General features: G+C 52.6%; 8 protein-coding genes across 9 annotated transcripts; 5 read left to right on the top strand and 3 right to left on the bottom strand.

The window, feature by feature from the left end:
- Positions 1-809: 809 nt before the first annotated feature.
- Positions 810-1,428, bottom strand: TrAFT101_003921 (uncharacterized protein; the record flags this gene model as incomplete). Its single annotated transcript, XM_066127025.1, has 3 exons — positions 810-1,109; positions 1,273-1,297; positions 1,379-1,428. The coding sequence occupies 3 exons, from the start codon at positions 1,426-1,428 to the stop codon at positions 810-812; spliced, it is 375 nt and encodes a 124-aa protein (XP_065983133.1).
- A 195-nt stretch (positions 1,429-1,623) lies between these two features.
- Positions 1,624-2,598, top strand: TrAFT101_003920 (uncharacterized protein; the record flags this gene model as incomplete). Its single annotated transcript, XM_024903141.1, has 1 exon — positions 1,624-2,598. One exon carries the CDS (start codon positions 1,624-1,626, stop codon positions 2,596-2,598), a length of 975 nt encoding a protein of 324 aa, XP_024766307.1.
- A 50-nt stretch (positions 2,599-2,648) lies between these two features.
- Positions 2,649-3,035, top strand: TrAFT101_003919 (uncharacterized protein; the record flags this gene model as incomplete). Its single annotated transcript, XM_066127024.1, has 1 exon — positions 2,649-3,035. The coding sequence occupies one exon, from the start codon at positions 2,649-2,651 to the stop codon at positions 3,033-3,035; it is 387 nt and encodes a 128-aa protein (XP_065983132.1).
- Positions 3,036-3,619: 584 nt separating this feature from the next.
- Positions 3,620-6,569, top strand: TrAFT101_003918 (uncharacterized protein; the record flags this gene model as incomplete). The annotated part of the gene is made up of 2 exons (XM_024903142.2): positions 3,620-3,685; positions 3,744-6,569. 2 exons carry the CDS (start codon positions 3,620-3,622, stop codon positions 5,979-5,981), a joined length of 2,304 nt encoding a protein of 767 aa, XP_024766308.2. The 3' UTR covers positions 5,982-6,569.
- Positions 6,234-7,631, bottom strand: TrAFT101_003917 (uncharacterized protein). The gene is made up of 3 exons (XM_024907291.2): positions 7,105-7,631; positions 6,837-6,918; positions 6,234-6,721 (listed from the first exon to the last, which is right to left on the bottom strand). Exons 1-3 carry the CDS (start codon positions 7,470-7,472, stop codon positions 6,662-6,664), a joined length of 510 nt encoding a protein of 169 aa, XP_024766310.1. The 5' UTR covers positions 7,473-7,631; the 3' UTR covers positions 6,234-6,661.
- A 326-nt stretch (positions 7,632-7,957) lies between these two features.
- Positions 7,958-13,308, bottom strand: TrAFT101_003916 (uncharacterized protein). The gene is made up of 2 exons (XM_024901654.2): positions 9,369-13,308; positions 7,958-9,313 (listed from the first exon to the last, which is right to left on the bottom strand). Exons 1-2 carry the CDS (start codon positions 12,904-12,906, stop codon positions 8,769-8,771), a joined length of 4,083 nt encoding a protein of 1,360 aa, XP_024766311.1. The 5' UTR covers positions 12,907-13,308; the 3' UTR covers positions 7,958-8,768.
- Positions 13,309-14,347: 1,039 nt separating this feature from the next.
- On the top strand, positions 14,348-16,052 carry TrAFT101_003915 (uncharacterized protein). The gene is made up of 4 exons (XM_024907292.2): positions 14,348-14,738; positions 14,822-15,015; positions 15,081-15,145; positions 15,198-16,052. The coding sequence occupies exons 1-4, from the start codon at positions 14,684-14,686 to the stop codon at positions 15,802-15,804; spliced, it is 921 nt and encodes a 306-aa protein (XP_024766312.2). The 5' UTR covers positions 14,348-14,683; the 3' UTR covers positions 15,805-16,052.
- A 595-nt stretch (positions 16,053-16,647) lies between these two features.
- Positions 16,648-19,787, top strand: TrAFT101_003914 (uncharacterized protein). 2 transcript variants are annotated; one of them, XM_066127023.1, is made up of 3 exons: positions 16,648-18,549; positions 18,621-19,571; positions 19,637-19,787. In XM_066127023.1, exons 1-2 carry the CDS (start codon positions 17,922-17,924, stop codon positions 19,403-19,405), a joined length of 1,413 nt encoding a protein of 470 aa, XP_065983131.1. In that variant the 5' UTR covers positions 16,648-17,921; the 3' UTR covers positions 19,406-19,571; positions 19,637-19,787. The 2 variants fall into 2 exon arrangements, with proteins under 2 accessions (XP_065983131.1, XP_024766313.1); XM_024899005.2 differs by having other exon boundaries at positions 18,621-19,787.
- Positions 19,788-19,897: the final 110 nt, after the last annotated feature.

The raw sequence follows: 19,897 nt of genomic DNA, 5'->3' as shown, positions 1-19,897 counted from the left end.
CTTGCTCGAGTATTAGCAGATGGACTGCATTAATTTAAGGTCCAGACTGCGTTTCTCGTTTCCACGTTATAGGTTAATCAACGAATCTCCATCTACAGCGGCTTTGTTAATCGATATAGAACCTGCAAGAATTTAATGTATGCTAGGATCACCAAAAGCGTAAAAAAAAAAAAAAAGAAACAAAAGCAAAGGAACCTGGATGAATTTCTACAATGTCTACTCTAATACCTTGCTAGATGCTGATGCGATTTACGGTATAGAAACGAGTTATTTGCTCCCTATAAAGTGTGCATGTAAAATATCTCCGTTTCCGGCGACAGCGAGAAATGACATTGCAAACCTTTTCTCCTCATTGACAGATTTTGACAAGGTCCCCTAATTTTTTTTGGGGAAAGAAGGCGCGCCTCTATCACCGAAAGGGCTTGATGTAGTTCTTTGACGCCTGAACAAACATAGTAAAGTAGCCGCTGGGAGTTTGTGCCACAGCTGAGTAATAAAGAAGATGGACATGGAAATGGGCATGCATGGCGAGATGCGCCGGGCAGCCCGCGACGGTGATCCATAGTGGCAATGATGAAAATTCTGTGTTTTTCAGCTGTGCTTTGTTAGTATCTGCATTGCCATGCGTCTTGCATGAATTTGTCAATCTACGAAATGCCCTCCGGGTTACTGCTCAGTCGACTACCAGGTATTTTTCCGTCACCAGTGTGGCGTATCAGAGACATTAGTACATAGTAACTCCGTAGGTAGTCTACACTTGCTATTTTAGCCTGGTTTCTGAAGCAAAGACCTTCTGACGATTGCCCAGATCAGGCATTGCTACTGCTCTGCAGAGGCGAGTCATGCGCGGCGGCGCAGTGCAGCGCAGACACTAGGCCTGGCATCTGCGACGAACACCGTAAGCGCTGCAGAGCCAGAACCACAGCGGCCAAGCGCCTTCTCCGCGCCAGACCGCAGCCGAATTTGGCCTCCCCCCAGAGAGACCCCTTCTTTTGAGCGGCGTTAATCTTGCCAGGTTTTTCGTCGCTCGCATTTCCCGCCTCTTGATTCTTCACCGCACTCGGAGTCTCCATCATCCCTCTTGTCGCCATCACCCCGGTTATCTCGGGCTGCGTTTTTTTCGGCCGGCTGCCGGTGTTTACACCCTAGTCTCAGGAGACAGGAATGTCGGTTCCTCTTTAAAGGCCAAAGGCAGTGCCTGCTCCGCTGCAACCCAGCTTCGCCAACCTCAACTCCAACTCCAACCCTCGACCTCTGGGCCCTTTCACAAACACGCTGAGAGGCGACGCCGTCGCGCCTGCACTTCTGTGTCAGCTCAGCCTTGTCGCCCAGCTAGCCGCCGGCGCTGCTTCAGCCGAGCGGCCTCATATCCACCTACCTGATACCGCATCTCTCTCCACCGTTTGATACTTTATATCTCTCTGCCATCCCCCCAGGCAGCGTCCATCGATAAACACAACACAACAAACAGCATTCTCCGTGCCGTATGCAGCTTCCTCTCGCATCAGTTGCCGCCGCATTTCAACCCACAAAGATTCGCCCTAGGCGCTCGCGCAGCAGGGCTGCTTCACAGGCCATCCGCCTTCTCGCAGGCTTCCCGCATGCAACGTTCGACAGGCCATCATGATGGAGCCCGTCCCCGAGACTGAGCGCATGGAGGAGTTTCGCGCTGTGCCGCCCAAGGCCCGCGTCAACAGCCCGCACTCGCTTTCCACGTTCGACCTTGACATTGCCCGAAAACCGCCAAACCTGCGACGCAGCACCGACCCAAGTCCGACGTCGAACCAGGCCTTTGCCTGGACGCCCATGGTCACCCTTCCCTACCGCCCCCGAACCACCTCTCCTCTCTCCGGCATTTCGCACATGCGCTCGCGGTCCGCTGCTAGCATTGGCGCCGCACCCATGGGCCGTACGCAGTCCATGCCTGGCGTCACTGGCTCCGGCCACCTGCTCTTCTCCCCACAGCTTCGCCCTGCCAGCCCTGCGCAATCCCCCAGCCGAGTTCGCACGCCGCGAAAACCAGTGGATGAAGCGTTTCCCATGACGTCTCCCGTGCGCACCTCAGTCCTCGACCACGACCGGCTGCCTGCTGACCGGAGTGGCTCTCCCGTCCTGGGTGCCTCAACTAATGGGACCCTGACTCGGGCACGGCGAACGTCGTCGCCAATTCGAAATTTCTCCCAATCGAGCACTGGCTCTCTCCCGGCTCTGCCCAGCACGCCAACCTCCAGCTCCTCATCTCTCTACAAGGCATACGATCCCTTTTCCAGTAGCTATGGCACACTCTCCTCGGTCCCTTCAACGCCGACGTCGTTGAGGTCTCGTAGCCCTAGCATTTCGAGTTTGGAAACCATCCCTGACTCTCCTGACGCGGAGGAGGAGGCGCTTGAAGCCGAACGACAGGCCCAGCTCAAGGCTGCGGCTGAGGCATCGGATGCTGGAGACCCATCGGATGCCAAGGGACGGGGCAGCGGCCTGGATCTGCCGGCTCGCGGTCGCACAATGGCCTTTGGCTCCAAAGACAAGCGGAAGCGATGGAGCGTTTGCGGTGCCGAACGACGTGGCGACATTGACTTGGAAACGATTTGGGAGGATTAAGATTGAATGCCCTGGCGGCGGCGGTTTTGGAATTATGAACGATACAGCATATGAGCGTGCGCAGACATTATGGCCTTTTTCTTCTTCTCCTTCTTCCTCTCTTTTCTTTTTATGTTTTGGTTCGGAAAGGTCCTTTTTTTCTTGTTTCACTCGACTTTCCAGGCGCACGGGACACAGGCATGTGGAATTTCGGAAATTGGCGCATACACACTTATGCATATTGCTTTCGCATCCACCTTTTTTATGGCTCTCTCGTTTTCAAAGCCAAATCTTGCTTTTTATTCTTTGTGCGACCAGAGACGCAGCGGGCGTATAAAATGACAGAGTCTCTGGTCCGGATACCCTTTTGCATATTATACGTCTTACAACAGAAAGACTCATTTCCCACGGCACATCTGCCCGAGGCAGAACAGCTACGCTATGACGCAGACAGATAAAAACAAAATGCTATCCAGGACGATGGTACTACTACTATGAATCAATTAGTTTCGTCAAATTTCAAATTGCCCTGACATGTGAAGTCTGTTTTTGTTGTGCGCCCTGCCCCTTGACCGTGAACTATTCCCAGACCATCACACACCTTGTTAACATGGGGGCTATGCAGGGCGACAAGTAAGCTCCCTTGGCTCCCTTTCCACCTGCAGCTGGTCTAATCTTACGGCTGTCACACGGCAGAAGGTGAGTGGACTATTGACAGCGGTCTCGCATCCGACGAACTCTCCCTGCGTTCAGAGGGCTCATCCCAAGGTCTTATTTTGGTTCCAGATTCATTAATTGTTGCCGTGCAGGGGCTGGGGATTTGTTATAAATGATGGGCCTGATCGTGTTCCTCTTGATAAAAATTTTGATCAAGTCCGACCATCGTTGGGACAGGATAATTTGCTTGACAGGCCGTCCACTCTTTATATACTGTTTCCGCCAGTGTTTGTCTGGCTGGGTGTTGTTTTATACTTCTTCTCGTTCTTTACTTTTCCCTCTTTTTAAATATCAGTCCTTTTTGTGTGTATTAGTAATACTTGATATGCGTTTCCTCTCTTTTGCTGCGGCCACTGGGCTGCTGTCTGTGGTGGCTGCTCAGGCAGATCAGGTGGGTTTACTGAGCTCACATGGCAAGCTTTGAGTCGAGAACTAACATCATTTTCTAGTTGGATGACGGCATTGACCTGGCCAAGTCCTTCTTGTTGGACAAGAGGCTCTTGCTGGAGACATGTGCCACTCTGAGCATCACCACCACCACGACGTTGACTGTCGAGACGACAATCTATGTCACTCCCACTACCCATCAGGGTGGACCGCCTACTCCTGGGACGTCCACTACGGCGACGAAATCTGAGCCATATGTCCCGCCGCCGTATTCACCCCCTGGGGGTCAAGGCAGTTCTACTGCGACTTCTACCGGATCTAGCAGCTCCATTACTCCATTTGAATCGTCTTCCTCTACACCTCCAGGAGGCCAGTTGACGTCGTCTACTACTACCCGCAGCAGTAGCACCGTTCCTTCATCTGCCTCTACCACTTCTTCCACAAAGAGTAACCCCCCTGCTGGTTCTTCTACTCCTCCTGGAGGACAGTCATCAACTGGCACCGGCTCTTCTACCCCTCCAGGGGGACAGTCGTCCACATCTTCGTCGCCTCCAGGTGGTCAGTCCTTGACATCCTCCAGCACTGTGAGCAGTAGTACCTCGTCTTCCACTGGAAATGTCCCACCTAGCTCTGCTACCACCTCGTCGACCCAGAGCAACCCCCCTGCTGGGTCTACTACTCCTCCTGGAGGACAGCCATCCACTGGCAAGGGTTCTTCCAGCAGCACCTCTTCCACTACCGGAAGCATGTCTACCCAGTCCACTAGTGCTAGCACAACAAACACGGTGTCAACCACTTCCTCTGGACCACCTGGTGGCCAGTCATCGACGTCGTCCACCACCGGAGTCTCCTCTACAACTGCGCCTCCTGATGACTGCGAACCGACAGATAGCTCAAGTAGCACAACAAACACTGCTTCCACTACTTCATCTGGACCCCCAGGCGGTCAGTTCTCAACTACGTCTACTACCGGTAGCATGTCGTCCACCACGGCTTCCACCACTCCCAGCGGAATCTCATCCACCACCGCTTCCACCACTTCCTCTGGACCACCTGGTGGCCAGTCATCGACGTCGTCCACCACCGGAGTCTCCTCTACAACTGCGCCTCCTGATGATTGCGAACCGACAGATAGCTCAAGTAGCACAACAAACACTGCTTCCACTACTTCATCTGGACCCCCAGGCGGTCAGTTCTCAACTACGTCTACTACCGGTAGCATGTCGTCCACCACGGCTTCCACCACTCCTAGTGGAACTTCATCTATCACTTCCACCACTTCTGGACCTCCGGGAGGCGAGTTCATAACGTCATCCACCACCGGGGTCTCTTCCACGACTGCCCCTCCCGATACAGATGACTGCGAACCGACAGATAGTTCAAGCAGCACAACAAACACTGCTTCCACTACTTCTTCTGGACCCCCAGGCGGTCAGTTCTCAACAACATCTACTACCGATAGCATGTCGTCCACTACTTCCACCTCGACCGGTGGTATCTCATCCACCACCGCTTCCACCACTTCTTCTGGACCTCCAGGAGGTCAGTTTTCGACGTCGTCCACCTCCACCACTGGGGTCTCTTCCACGACTGCGACTCCTGGTCCGGATGACTGCGAACCGACAGATGGATCAAGCACCACATCAAACACTGTGAGCTCCACCTCGACTAACACTGCTTCGACTACTTCTTCTGGGCCGCCAGGTGGTGAGTTCTTGACGTCGTCCACCTCAACTGGTGGCATTTCATCCACCACTGCGTCAACCACTTCCTCTGGACCACCAGGAGGCCAGTTCTTGACGTCTTCCACCACCGGAGTTACCTCGACAACTGCGTATCCTGGTCCGGATGACTGCGAACCGACAGATGGTTCAAGCAGCACATCAAACACTGCTTCCACCACTTCCTCTGGACCACCAGGCGGTCAGTTCCTGACATCGTCCACTACCGCAACATCAAGCTCTACCTCCTCAAACACAGCTTCAACCACGTCAAATCCCCTCACGTCAAGTACCAATACTCCCAGCACCGCTACCGCTACGCCCACTGGCGATGACTGCGAACCCACGGACAGCAGCTCCACCACCGCCACCTCCACCACGTCCTTCACAATCCCTGGAGGAGCCTTCAATGATCATGTCTCATCCACCACCACCAGCAGCACCTCTGCCACTGTCCCTGCCAATCCCCAGACCACCACCTCCACTCGCAGCGTCCCCACAACATTCACAACCCTTGCTCGGCCGCCTATCACTGTTCCGTACGGGCCTCCTGGCGACGGTGGCGACGATGACTGCTGAAGCGAGAAATGAGTGAGACAAGTCGTCTGATGTTGTGTAGAAGCCACCTTATTTTTCTTACGAATACATAGATACATTACGTTTTATTTTACATACAGTACAGCATGGGTATAGGGGGACTTGGGAAGGAGGTTTGCGGGATAGAGATATGAGAGATGCTTGAGGATGAATGGAGGGAGCATGGCGGGTGAATATTACGGATAGGACGAGCCAAATACGGAGGATATCCATTTTCTAATTATTCTTTATTGACTTTATTTTGGATCCATTCATACTAGTTCCGCATGCTGCCACCTCTCTTGGATAGAGCCCAACAGTGACTAATTTGTGATATCCTGATAGGGATGCCTTATTTTGTTTCCTCCACTTCATTAGTTGAATCAAATACAAATGATCTGTATCAAGATAATAGCAAGAGTCCCACGGGATTTCCCTTGCATGTGGTCACCGCATTGTGGAAATTGTCATTCAAGACATGCATTAACTCAAATTACTCTGTCATTATTAGGAAAAGAACAAAATAGATTGATAAACAAAAAAACAACCATGAATCATCTGTCAGGTACCAGCTTAGTGGCACCAATCTCCTCCCGCCCTTCCCCGGTACTCCTTGCAGTAGCCGCACGGGTGTCGCAGCCGTACGGCGTCAATAGTGTGAAGCACAGCCAAGACATCAAATCTTAGTATCCAGGGGCGCCAGGAGGCGGCAGAGCGTCTGGACCAAAAGACATTGGGAGAAGCTGTAAGGGATGTGTTAGCTTATGGGTTGTACGACTAAAAAAAACAAGGCAGAGGACGCTTGTCTGAGTTGCCGCGTGCGGTAGCTCAGGGGCTCTGAAGGGATGCTTGGCTTACTTGGTCCACCGTCAGGACCACATAGTCCGAGTTCTTGTCAAACATGATGACGGGCGTCTGCTGGGTGCAAAACTCGCGGATGCTGCAGCCAATCGGGTCAGTTTAGTTATCTCAGCCGCTCTCAAAACTACTATTCAGCCTCTCTCTCACTCTCTCCCCTGGTCTTCCCACCCCTGTCTCTCCATCTCTCCCGTGCTCTCCCTTGCATATATATCACCGCCGCCAACACCACCAACACCACAAAAGCCAAATCAGAAATACTACTCACAACTGCCTGCACATGCCGCAGGGACTAGCCGGCGGGCTGATATCCGTCGCCACGGCAATGGCCCTAAACTTCTTGATGCCGCTCGTCACCGCCGTGCCAAAGGCCACGCGCTCGGCACACGTGCCCACCGGGTACGACGCATTCTCCACGTTGGCGCCCGGCACGTAGACCACGTCGCCAGCCTCGTCGGCGCACAGCAGCGTGGCGCCGACGCGGAAGCGGCTGTAGCGGCAGTAGGCGGTGGCCTTTGCGGCGGTGGCGCGCTTCTGCAGCTCGGCGAACTCGGTGGTGGTGATGCTGAGCGACGCGCAGGTGGATGCGATCTGGGCGGCGTCAGAGCCGGAGTGGATGGGCGGGCTGGCGGACATGGCGAGGTTTGACGATAGAGCTGATGTTGCTTTACTGACACGGTCACTCAATTGAGATGATAGAATTAGACACAAATAGCAAAATAGCAAATATAGCACAAGGGTATCCAGTAGTAAATTCAAATATTATCCTTCTTCGCAGCACTCAGAAGGGGGGAAGCAGCGCCCGGGGGAGAAAAAGAGAAAAAAAAGAAGGGAGAAGAAGAAATTCGCCCTTGAGAAGCCGGGATTTATATTGGCCCCGAGTCGCTCTTTCCACGTCTGCAGATCCGCTCTTACCCACACCGGAACACGCCGTCGATGCGGGGCTGTTGGCGGGGGAAAGAGCGCTGGCAGCGACGGTAGGCGCCGGTTCCGAATGCGGCTCGCCGAACGTGCGTCTTGCATGGGGGACTTATCAACGACTTGCCAGGGACTTGATATGTACAATTTCTTACAATTTCTTACTCATCAAGTGTATACTTGATTATACGCGATGAGGTCTACTGGATACCTAGCACTACGTGATACGTTCAAACTGATGGAGGGTATATACTGGCAGTAATCGTCTATACAAGTCTCTAGCAGGTTCCGGCAAGTAAGCCTCGGGGTCCTTATTATATATTACGTACTCTGTATTCCCGCTCAGCACACTTTAGCAAATCAGTTCCCACCAGTCTTAGCTCAGCTCTGATAGATGCCTTTACTAGCCGAAACACAGTAGAGCAACATTATTCAATTCTAGGCTTATCTGTTTGGCCCTGATATACCCTCATATTGACGTTTGTAACATGTGTCCGCGTAGTTAAGAAGACAGTAGTCAAGTCTCTTTCAGCCAAAGACATTATAGCTCAAACATTGCTCAAATTTCCTCGCATTCATCGTCTTTTCAAAACTGTCAATCCTCTCATTTCCAGCATCAAATACCAGTAATCACCTGACACTACTTCGCTTGCATGTGAAAAATATATCAAACATGACTTGCCAACTCCAGACTCTCGTCCTGATGCAATCTTTGTGTATAAGGTATCGTAAAAGCAGAATATCAATCTTCCCTCCCGTATTGCAAGACTACTGTGAAAGAATTAAAAATAGTAGAAAAAGCATATAAATATCGTAAAAGATCCATTCGAGCCCTCCGTATTATCCATGCTCGCTTGTGTACTTGATTTGTTCCGTGGGTTCGTGCATTGCATCCCGTCATGTGAAAGATAAAGAAGAAGAGAAAGCCAACCCAAAATTCCCACCAAGGACGAACCAAAAGGAAAAGAAAAGGAAGAAAAAAAAAGAAAAAAAAAAAAAAAAGAAAGAAAATGGCTAATAATAGCTATCCGGCCCAATACTCGTTCTGGTAGAAGTGGTCGACACAAACGGCGACTGAGACGATCCGCTAGTGTCGCTCGGTGTCGCCGGCTCAACCACCTGGTTTCTAATAGTCATGATCCACTCGTGCTGTAGCAGCTCAATTGCCGACGATCTCTGCTTAGGATCTCGTGCAAAGCATTTGGTGAGAAAATCGATGCCCTGGGGGCTAAGTTGCTCCGGCGAAGGGAGTTGCGGCGGGTTTCCTTGGGCAATGTTATACATGATGGCCCATTCGTTGTCCAAGTTGGCCCATGGCCGTCGTCCCGTTGCCATCTCGAGAATCACGCATCCCAGTGACCAGATGTCCACCGACCCGGCCTTACCAGGATTCTCGCCCTTGATAACTTCTGGCGACATGTACATCGGTGTTCCAGTCATGGACTTGTTTGGCTTTGTAGCGTGCAGATCAGCTGCCATGGTGCGGCCCTGTCGAGCGATGAGCTTGGCGGCGCCAAAATCTACATACTTGATGATTCCATTGTGATCGAGAAGAATATCTGTCACCGGTTAGCATGCATGTTTCCTTTCTGAGTAGATAAAAGGGAAACCTACTCTCTGGTTTAATATCTCTATGAGCGATACCACTCTCGTGCAAGTAAGCAAGGCCCTCCAGTAGCTGGAGTGCATATACCATGATGACCTCCTCTTCCTCAATACGGCCGTGTTCGAGCAGACTAGCGAGCGATCCTCCAGAGCAAAACTCCATAAAGATGTAAACGCGGTCTCGATGGACTTCGATGCCGTGGTATGACACAACGTTGGGATGATCCAAGACTTCCAGAACTCGCATCTCCTCGCGAATCGACTCTGCAATTGTTGGAATCAGTTTGGGATCCTGGAGACGAATCTCCTTGACTGCCATGAGATGGCCCGTGTCTAGATTCATGGCGGCGTAGACATTGCCAAAAGTGCCTCCGCCAACAAACTGGCCCTGCTGCCATCGCACTGTGACGTTTGTGGCCGACGCTGATAGGTATGCCAGCGAGCGATCAGCCTCGTTGTTGGTCTCGAGCACGCGGCCCAATGCCCGTCTTTCAGATTCCTTTTCCTGCCGAAGCTCGTCCACCAGGTCAAGTTTTGCCACTCGCTGCTGAATGACGCCCCAAGTGGCCTCATCGTCATCCATATTCTTGTTCTTATCCTTCTTGAACTGAATCACCAAATTCTCAATTCGCTCCCTCTCGGCCTGAGCAGCCAAGTTGGATCTGGCCCCCATGATATCAAAGTGTGAGATCAGGACAGCCATGCACCCGCCAACCTTGGCACGCACTCTTTCGTACTCTTCCTCGCCAAGGCCCAAGATGTGGCGCCCGCGGGTCATGAACATGGCAAATTCCAGAGCAGTCACCGCCCATCGAAAGGTTCTTCGATCCGATGCTATGCAGTCATCGCAGATGAAACCGACCCAGTCCAAGGCAAGTTTGGTCAGTTTGATATTGTTCATCTGTCTGCGGTTGCTGTCCATGTAGAGGAGCGAGCGCTGACCGAATTCCGTGGCAAATATGAAGCAGGTTTGGATGAGCTCTTGGCAATCTTTGCCTTGTGTCTGGTCTCTGATGATCTCAACGCTGTCCATGAACGTTTCAGAGAGCTTGTAGGCCACGCGGCGAATTTCAGTCAGCCTCGTGTTCACCTTGTGAATATTCGACCGTGACTCTCCCACGAGGTCAAGATGCATGTCGGCGGCCTCGAGGAATATCTTGCGCGCTTGGGTGAGGGAATGGCTGCCTGTGGCACACAGACGAAGTTGACCGCGCTTTAGATCGACAGTCTGCTCTTTGAGCAGGATAGATACCGTATCGCCGATCCACATAAAGGTTCCCTCTGGCCTGATCAGGAGAATGTACACATCGCCAGTATCGGCAGGGAATCGATCTTGGGCCGTGATGGCCATCATTGCTTGGATGTCATACAGCCTATCCCTAAGAGCCGGACTTGCCAGCAAGTAGATGCCAGTAGACTCCAACACGCCACGCGTGTCCACTTGGAAGTGGCCCGACGCTACGAGGTGATCATAGAGCATCTGCGTCGTCGCCGGCTCTAGAGAGGTGTTGAAGTCGCAGACATGTTCGTAGTTTTCGCTTAGCATCCTGGAGAAGCGCTGAAGCATTCTTTGGCGGACACGCACAGAGTCCAAAGCCGCCTTGTATCGCTTGCTCATATCCGCTGCGCTCTCTTCGGGCTTGACTTGGAGCTCCTTGTCAAACGTCGAGCTCAGGCGGTTGAATGCCTTGAGAGTTAGTGAACTAAACTGCTCTGCAACCTTGATATTGCCGCGGTTGAGGGACGTGCCAATCTCGTTGGCAAAATCCCACTCCTGAAACAACAGCTCGGCTTCCTTGAACGTGTTTTTGTTCCCACTGAGTTTCAAGTTGAGCATCTTGAAGTAAAACTGTAAAGCCTCCAGCACTACCTGATCAAATGAATCGTCAATGCATGGAGGCAGGTCCCATCCTTCTTCTGGATTCTCGATGCTGAGGTACTCATTCTTTATCCTAATCGCAAATTGCAACAAGAGCTGAAACTGGGAGATCATCTGGCTTTGCATCAACGGGTTTTGCTGGGCCGTCTCGTTGACCTTTTTGGTATACTCTAAGCGCGTCCTTATAATCTCTTCAATCAGCCGTGACGGAAAACTGATGAGGGTCAGCAGTTCGTCAAGGTACGGAGGCAAGTGTCGCTTTTGGAACGGTATCGAATTGAGGATCAGCGTCTGCTTTGCTTTCTCAATGACTGTAGATATAGGCTGCAGCATTCCTCTCTGGACTAATTCGCCCTTGAGCGTCACCTTGGCATTGTCGTTGTACAGCGACTGCAGGCCATCCTCTTTCATGAGCTTGTCGAGAAAAGACGCCTCGTCGCTGGTAATGCCATCAACGGCGGGCGATCGCTGCTTGGTGCGAGAAAAGTCCAAATCTTCGTTTCCAACCCACTTCTTCAGGATCGAGAGCTCGGTGTTGATCATTTCGTTGGTGTTGTACCAGGACATGATGGCATCGTACGCTTCAAGAAACTTGGGGGACTCGGCAGTGCTATGCGCATCCACCAGAGCAGACCAAGAAGGATACAGGGTCTCGCATTTCTCAATCTTTTTGACAATGTCCTTGACTTGCTCATGAGGGGGCTTTCCTGCTTCGTTGGTCCCCTTGACTTGAAAATTAGTAACTTCGTCCAGGACGCGGTCTATCGCCGTTCGACCCTCGTCTATGATGCGCCTCTGGACTGGAACACGCCTCCCGCAGGCTTCAGAGCGGAGCTCAAACCACAGTTCCGATTTGTAGGCAGCCTTGGTGGCAGTGGTGTCGGTGGAATTGATTAGACGCTTCTTTTCCTGTTTGACGACATCTCCCGTCAAGACAGCCTCCAGCATGCCATGCCACTCTAGCCGCTCCCGATTTTCGGGCACTGCAATATCTTCATCTGTTGGCTGTATGTCGTCGTTGCCGTAAAACATGATGGTCTCTTGATCGAGGCGGTCTTCGAATGGGCCCTCAGATGAAGGCGTCTCTCCCTCACCACCGCCATCCGAATCCGAATCATTTCCGTTTGGTTGTTGATACTGGCTAAAATATTCTCCCGTATAGCCTCCCTGACGCAGTGTCTGGACATATGCTCGTTCTTGCGCCTTAAATCGACTGTCGCCACCCCGTAGTCGCGTTTTCGATGACGAGCGGCCTGCCTCGGAGAATGACGGCTGCGTCTGTGCGGCGGCAGGTTTTCGCGAGCTTGAGGGGTTGTATGTATTGGAAGGAGTTCTCATGGGCCCCTTGGGGCGCTGAGCCTGCAACGCGTCCGCCTCCCCTCCACTGGGTCGTTGAGTCCTGGGAGGAGGGCCGCCATTGATGTGCGTTCCGGGTGGCAATGAACTCAGCGATCCGGTGAGGCTGTTGGGGGCGTTTGCATATCTGCTGAGCGACCCCAGTTCGTCTTGACGTTCGACGGCGTGCAGGTCGACGCCGTTGGTTTCGGGGGACGAGTCTTCGTCTTGGACCAAGGCGTGCTGCTTCGAGTCCTGGATGGCGGCTATGTTGGCTGCTTCATCGTCGCTGCCACCCGAGAATCGCACAGCTCGGTCCGAGGAGTTTGGCATCGTTCGGACACTGGCAGCGATCAATTCGCTGGCACAGTTGATCTTGTTCTCTCAGATGTCCTCCCGCGTGAGGGTCGGCGAGGGCTCCTTAAAGTTTTCCTGCTACGAGGCGGGCCCCAGCGCGGGCGGCGCAAGCTTGGCGTCGACTAAATTCGTCAGAGCAAGGCGAGTTAGCGGTGACAGCTGTTCGACCTGACGTGGAAATGTGCAAAACGCGATGCGCTGGCTCTTATGCGAGTTGCGATGCTTGATGGGCGACGGCAGAGGGGACTGTTGGTGGTGAAATTAATTGGTGACGAGGTAAGGCTTGGTGTTTCGTTGACTGCGGAGACGCGGAGCTGGGGCCCGCTATCCGCTAGCGAATAGCACGCCGAGTCGGCGCTGTAGTGGACTGCTGAGGTGGCCTGTGCTTCGCTGTGATGGCTGTGACAGCGGGCTGTGAGATGCTGAAGCTTTTTGTTGGCCTTGATCCTTTCTCTTCCATTCTCGTTCCCTCTTCTCTCTTCACGCTGCCCCAATTAAGCTGCAAGGAGCCAGGTATTCGATTGGTATTCACGCCCTTTTACCTGGGCTGTGAGCAAGTAGGTCAATTGCACCAATGTCTAGGCGCCCCCAATACATACGTGTCAATTTGCACGTAAATGGTTGAGTGGCAAAGATCAAGTCTCCTTACCTATTGCTGTACCTAGCAACAAAGATCTACTTAGGTACCTATAGATCAGCGAGCTTGAAACAGACGCTGGGCGATCCTCCATGGGTAGAGATTTCGATATAACTAATGTCAACCGGCCAAACAGAGGCTTCCAGGGTCCTCATGCTTGAACACATGGGTCGTTACACAGCATGCGATTAAGATCAGGTGAGGCATGTGTTGGCAATAGGAGTGAAAGATGTGAGTGACAACCTAGCGTAGATGTGCATGAATTTGTAAAAGAAGCCAGCAATGTGCTATTGGAGTCGCTTCTATATGACGCTCAGCTCTTAGGTTCTACATTTGAAGCAGCTTCAATTTTGTCTAGGCACCAGTCACTGTGGTGAATTGATTTATCGTTGGTGCAATATGGAGCAGAGTCTCTTAAGCGGCCGTGGAGACAACTGTAATGTCGGTCGGTATATATACCCAGTAGCTGCTCAGAGTACAGCAGCGAGACAGGTACTCTGGCCACAATCGCCGCTCTTTGTTATTTTTTTTTTCTTTTAAAAAAGTAAGATTTAAATGTTGTAAATCAGTTTATCTTTTCCATCGGGAAATACTAGCCCCAAGAAGAGCAATATGAAATATTTAGAGACTCAGTTCAGATTAACTTCATGAATAAAGGCATCCGAGCATCCACTCTTATGATTACTAATCATCGCCATCACATGCATGCGATAACATATTACAGCAAACAAATGCTACTCAACACTAATGAACATCAACCACTCGGTAGCAATGGAAAATAAGTCTCTTTTTCCCCGTGGAATTTCTTGGGGTTACCCCAGATTCTACCGCGTACTACAAATCGATTCCCGCGGACATTTCTTAACCGACCGTTGAGGGTACACCCCACAGTCATGCCGAGGCTCAAGTGCTGATTTAGGCAACATGTAACAATCCCAATCCTCCATCACTTCTTGTTGGGACATAGCACAACCAATTTACTCCTCGATTCACGTTGAATGGTATCCGGTAGAACCGACAGGACACGAATAGACAAATAGCAGTTCTTCTGCCCAGACTCCTTCTGCCTTGTCTTTGTCTTCTACTACCTCTGTCAGCAACAATCGCGTCGCAATCATGTCCGTCCCCGAATCCAAATACCTGAGCGCCGTATGGCGAGACGACATCTTCAGTGAGCACCCCTGCCCCCTTTTTAGAGACTCTCCTGCTCGGGAGATGGCTAGAGAAGCATGGCTAACGGCTGATTGTTGGCAGAGGGCAAGGTCGTATTCGTCACCGGCGGCGCGGGAACCATTTGCAGCATGCAGACCAGAGCCTTGGTTCGACTCGGCGCGAATGCCTTCATCTTGGGCCGAAATGTTCAGAAGACAGAGGCCGCAGCCAAAGATATTGCGACGGCTCGGTCGGGCGCCAAGGTCATTGGCCTTGGAGGATGCGACGTGCGCAAGGTAAGAATGGAGCTCGTGATTGGCAGAATGAGCCATCAGCGCTGACGTTGACCGTTTTTTTGCAGATTGAGAGTCTCGAAGCCGCGGCGGCGCAATGCGTCAAGGAACTCGGAGGCATTGACTATGTGATGTGAGTTGTCGCTATTCGTTGTGCGTCGTATTGATACTGACGGTGCCCGCAGTGCTGGCGCAGCAGGTAACTTTGTCGCCCCGATCGACGGCATCAGCTCCAACGCTTTCAAGACGGTCATGGACATTGACGTCCTCGGCACCTACAACACCATTAAGGCCACCATTCCTCACCTCCTCCGCAGCTCGACCCCTCGCTTCTTGGCCGTCTCCGCGACCTTCCACTACACCGGCATGCCTTACCAAGCCCACGTTGCGGCCGCCAAAGCCTCCGTGGATTCGCTAGTAGCCAGCGTCGCGCTCGAGTACGGCCCCCGCGGCGTCATCGCCAATGTCATCGCCCCCGGCCCCATTGCCGATACCGAGGGTATGGCTCGTCTGGCGAGCAGCAAGCCCGAGGAGATTGAAGCGTTTACAAAGACGGTTCCTTCTGGTCGCTTCGGCACCGTAAAGGATATTGCAGATGCGACGGTGTTCCTGTTTAGTGATGCCGGCAGCTACGTCAACGGCCAGATCATTCCTGTTGACGGTGGATCATGGAGACGGCAGGGTGCCTATACCGTGGGTGTGGATATGAATGTACAATATCCTGATTTCCTCAAGACGGGCCAAATGTCTGAAGGCCTAAAGGGAGGAAAGAAGGATAAGTCTAAGCTGTGAGAAGCTCATGGCAAGGCAAGAGAGAATGATGGCATTCCTAGAAGAGGAGGAAGAGAGGATGAGATTGGGCAAGAAGGAGCCCTCATTTTGAAGATGCTGGTATCTGGCTCGTGTTTTAGCACTGGAGTTGAAGAAGGCGCAGCAATCAAGCTAGTATTGGTATTTCCGGAGCACAATGTTTAATGGTATATATACACATGTTAGACGAATACATCAAGTCTATTTCTGTGGTTTCACTCTATGTAAGAGGGTGTTTGAGGCGCACTTTCATGTCCATGGATTCTCTATAAATCACCACTCCTACGGTACAAGTCACTAGACCAGCCTCGGCTCTGTAGTCGCACGTTTGGGTGCACATGGAGCTGACTCCATCTCAAAGCCAGGTCATAGGCATATGGGCGGGCCATCACAGCCAACATTTGAGGTGCCGTGCATCGCTTCGGAATGTGGGCGGCGGCCTCGGAGAGATACTACTACATACTACTACCTAATACGTAGCATTTTTCTTATCTGCCGACAGCAGCATGCATAGGCGAGCTGAGCAGTCTTCTGGACTAACGCAACTTGGTGTGCTGCTCAGCTGGATATTAAACGCCCGTTTAAACATCGCCAAGCGGCAATGACTGGGATATAGCAGATAACTTAGCGCCGCTTACAATCTCGTGTTTGAACCGAGCCATGAGCGCAAAACCAGGGACAGGCAGGAGCTGAAAAGGGCAACTCGCAGCGATCGAATGAGATGGGGCCGGCATGAAGAGGGCGCAGAGAAGGGCTGCTGCTGGTGTCGCTTCCGGTGGCGACGGATCTGGGCCGAGCAATCTAAGATGGATAATTCTATCTACTTCAAGTATTGCTTCATCGCCGATGCCCAGAAAAGGGCAGGCATTCTGGGCTTGCGCCAATATTCCTGCGCCATGGCGCCAAATAGCCTTTTCTTGCTGTCAGCCACGCTGTGAACGGGTCGTCCTCTTCAGGCCAATTGCGCGTTGGCGAAGCTGGGCCAGAAACGGCCTGTTCCTATCATCGGCCAGAAACCCCACCTCGGCGCACGCTCGCGGTTGTCGGCACGATGCCCGCGATGGCTAAGCCGAGAGCGACTTACGGCGCATGGCTGCCCAATAGTGCCGCGATTGCATCTCCGGCGGGGGAGATTTCTTGGTTATGCTCTGCTCTGCGGTGCTGTGATGGTGGTGATGGTGGTGGTGGTGGCGGCACGCGAATAGGTTGGGCTGGGTTGCATTTTCGTCATTTTCGTCGTCGGCGAAGAAGCTCTGGAGGCGAGAGAGCGGAGGACGGTCTGAATGGGATTAGGCTGGTGCAGTGGTGGGATGGCGGCCAAGACGAGGATTACTGAAGGACGAGGACTACACTCCAGCACGAGGCAGATGCTAATCGAACGCGCGGTGCCAGTCGGCGGGCACTTGATATGGCACGGGCCCGGATTCATTCTGACATTGCTGTGACATGGAGGCGTTGTTTGTCTTTGTCCTTGCCTCATGCCAGGCAGAATCAACCGTATACACGTATCCGTGCGAATTGAGTTCAGTGCAGCTTGCCAACTGGACATTCCAAAAGCAGCGCCTTCAGCTGTGCTGGCGAAAAAGCTTCAGTGCCTCGAGCGTCGATCCTTCGAACTTGCCAAGCAGCCCCTCTCGACCATCTGCTACGCGAGCCAGCCGATGCCCTTTTCATCCATGCGGCAACCTTCTTTTGCGCTGGGCGGGGCATCTCGAACGCCCATTTTGCTTCGATTCGCTCCCGCCCAGCTCTCCACCCTGCCTGGTCTCCGCAACAGATCCCGAAGCTGCAGGCCTGTGAGCAAAGTTCCCGGGCTAATTGGGCCCAGCAGAGCTTGTTTCTGCAAACAGGTTCGCTCGGACGGAGCAGGCCGTGCCGTTCGTGTGATGCCGTGCGTGCAAGATGGAGCTCCAGGCCTCTTATCTGCCTGCCCTGCTAATCTATATATCTCAAGCCATGTCCCTCCCCCGCGCGCCCCATTGTCTCTCAGCGCTTCTGTTCTGGAGCTTGCAGGCATCCTCTGAGAGATTGTAGGGCTGAGCTGCTCTAGCTAGAGATCCAGCTTCACCACCAACACCACCGCCGCCATCATCACCAACATGCAGTCCAAGCTCCTCTTCGCCCTCTCGGCCGCTGCCGTCGCACCAGCCGCCGCTGAGCAGGTGCTCGGCGTGTACATCTTCCACCGCCACGGAGACCGCACGGCCAAGTCATGGAGCCCCGTCAACCTGACTCCTCTTGGTGCCGACCAGGTCAAGAGCTCAGCCGACTTCTTCCGTAACCGCTACATCGACGACGGCGCCTCTCTGCAAATTGCCGGCATCAGCGTCGACAAGGCCGTCCTCTCCCAGCTCGCCATCACGGCCCCGGTGGACAATGTGCTGCAGAACTCGGCTGGCGTCTTTGCGCAGTGGCTGTATCCCCCCAACAAGGCTGCCGGTTCCACCAAGCTTGCCAACGGCACCACCGTTGTAGCTCCTCTTGACGGATATCAATATATCCCAGTCAATACCGTGGCCTCTGCCAGCTCATCCAACTCGGAGAGCAGCGCCTGGCTTCAAGGCAGCAGTGGCTGCAGCGGTGCCGTCGTCAGCTCGAACAACTATTTCCTGAGTCCTGAATATCAGAGCACCTTTAGTGATACCAAGGACTTTTACCAGGGCCTGCTGCCTGTTATCAACACCACCTTCAACTCTAGCACGGCCACCTTCAAGAATGGCTACACAAGTATGTTTGAGATCCTCATGGACTGCCGTCCTCAGTATGTTGCAATTGACTAACATTTGCTCTTCCTCAAGTCTTTGACTACATCAATGTCGCCACAATTCACAACTCTTCCATCCCCTCTGACAACCTCCTGACCAAATCCACCCTTTCTAGCCTCTATGACTATGCCTCTATTCATGAGTGGAACCTCGCTTACAACAGCAGCGATCCCGTCCGCGCCATTGCTGGTTCCGTCCTCGCTGGCCAGATTATGACTGCTCTCCAGGGCATCGCCAGCGGCAACGCCGTCCCCAAGTTCAACATCCAGTTTGGTGCCTACGGTGCCTTCATGTCCTTCTTCGGACTTGCTCAGCTGCCCGCTGTCAATAGCGATTTCTACGGCATTTGCAACTATGCCTCCTCCATGGTGCTCGAGCTTGTCGCCCCCAGCGCCACTCAGCTCTCCGAGGATGATCTCACCGTTCGCTTCCTCTGGTCCAACGGCACTGCTGCCGAGAACGGCCTCAAGACCTACCCTCTGTTTGGCCAGAGCAAGACTACCATTAGCTGGAACGACTTCAAGGCTGGCATGAACAAGTTTGCTGTCGCCAACACCTCCGACTGGTGCACTACCTGCGGCAACACTGACGGAACCTGCGCCTCCAACTCTACCGCCAGCGCTTCGTCTGCCAAGTCTTCTGACAACAGCAACATCACCAAGCCCGTTGCCGGTGTCATCGGTGCTCTCGTCACTCTGGGTGTCATCCTTGGCGTTGAGGCCCTCATCATTCTGCTTGGTGGCCTGCGCCTCGTCAAGAAGTCGACTCTGGCTAATGCCCGATCAGGAGCCGCCTCTCCTGGAGCTGACAAAGCATAATTTGATGGCAGGGGTTGCTACTAGTAGTAAATACTACGATGTAGGTACTGATGGATGGGGAATGGTGGGATAATGAGATATATATACCTATACCCAATGAAATAGTAACGTTTGACATGATCAACTTTAACTACAAGCATACCTCATGATTCAAATGATTCAAACAGTGAGAGCGTATCAAATTGTCTTAATTTCTGTTTCAATTATATATACTGATTGTAGAAGCAATAGAAGCAGTAAAAGCAGCAGTAAGTACTTCACTACTTACAACCCATAGGTAGTGGAGAATTCAGGTGCTTCTATACACCAAGGCTTCCTTACCATGCAGCCTGCCTATCAAACAGTGGTGTGCCAAACAGCCAAAGTGATGGGTCAAATCGCTGCCCTCTACCAATAAAACAAAACAAGCAAATCATAACAGTTGTGATCCCGCACCTTATTTAGCGGCATCGAGGCCTGATTCCAAGCCCAGATGGACTGAATTAACATTTT

The sequence above is a fragment of the Trichoderma asperellum genome, chromosome 2 (assembly GCF_020647865.1).
Source record: "Trichoderma asperellum chromosome 2, complete sequence".
Taxonomy (NCBI): domain Eukaryota; kingdom Fungi; phylum Ascomycota; class Sordariomycetes; order Hypocreales; family Hypocreaceae; genus Trichoderma; species Trichoderma asperellum.
The sequence above is the reverse complement of the archived record's forward strand: the minus strand, read 5'-3'. Positions and strand labels throughout refer to the sequence as shown.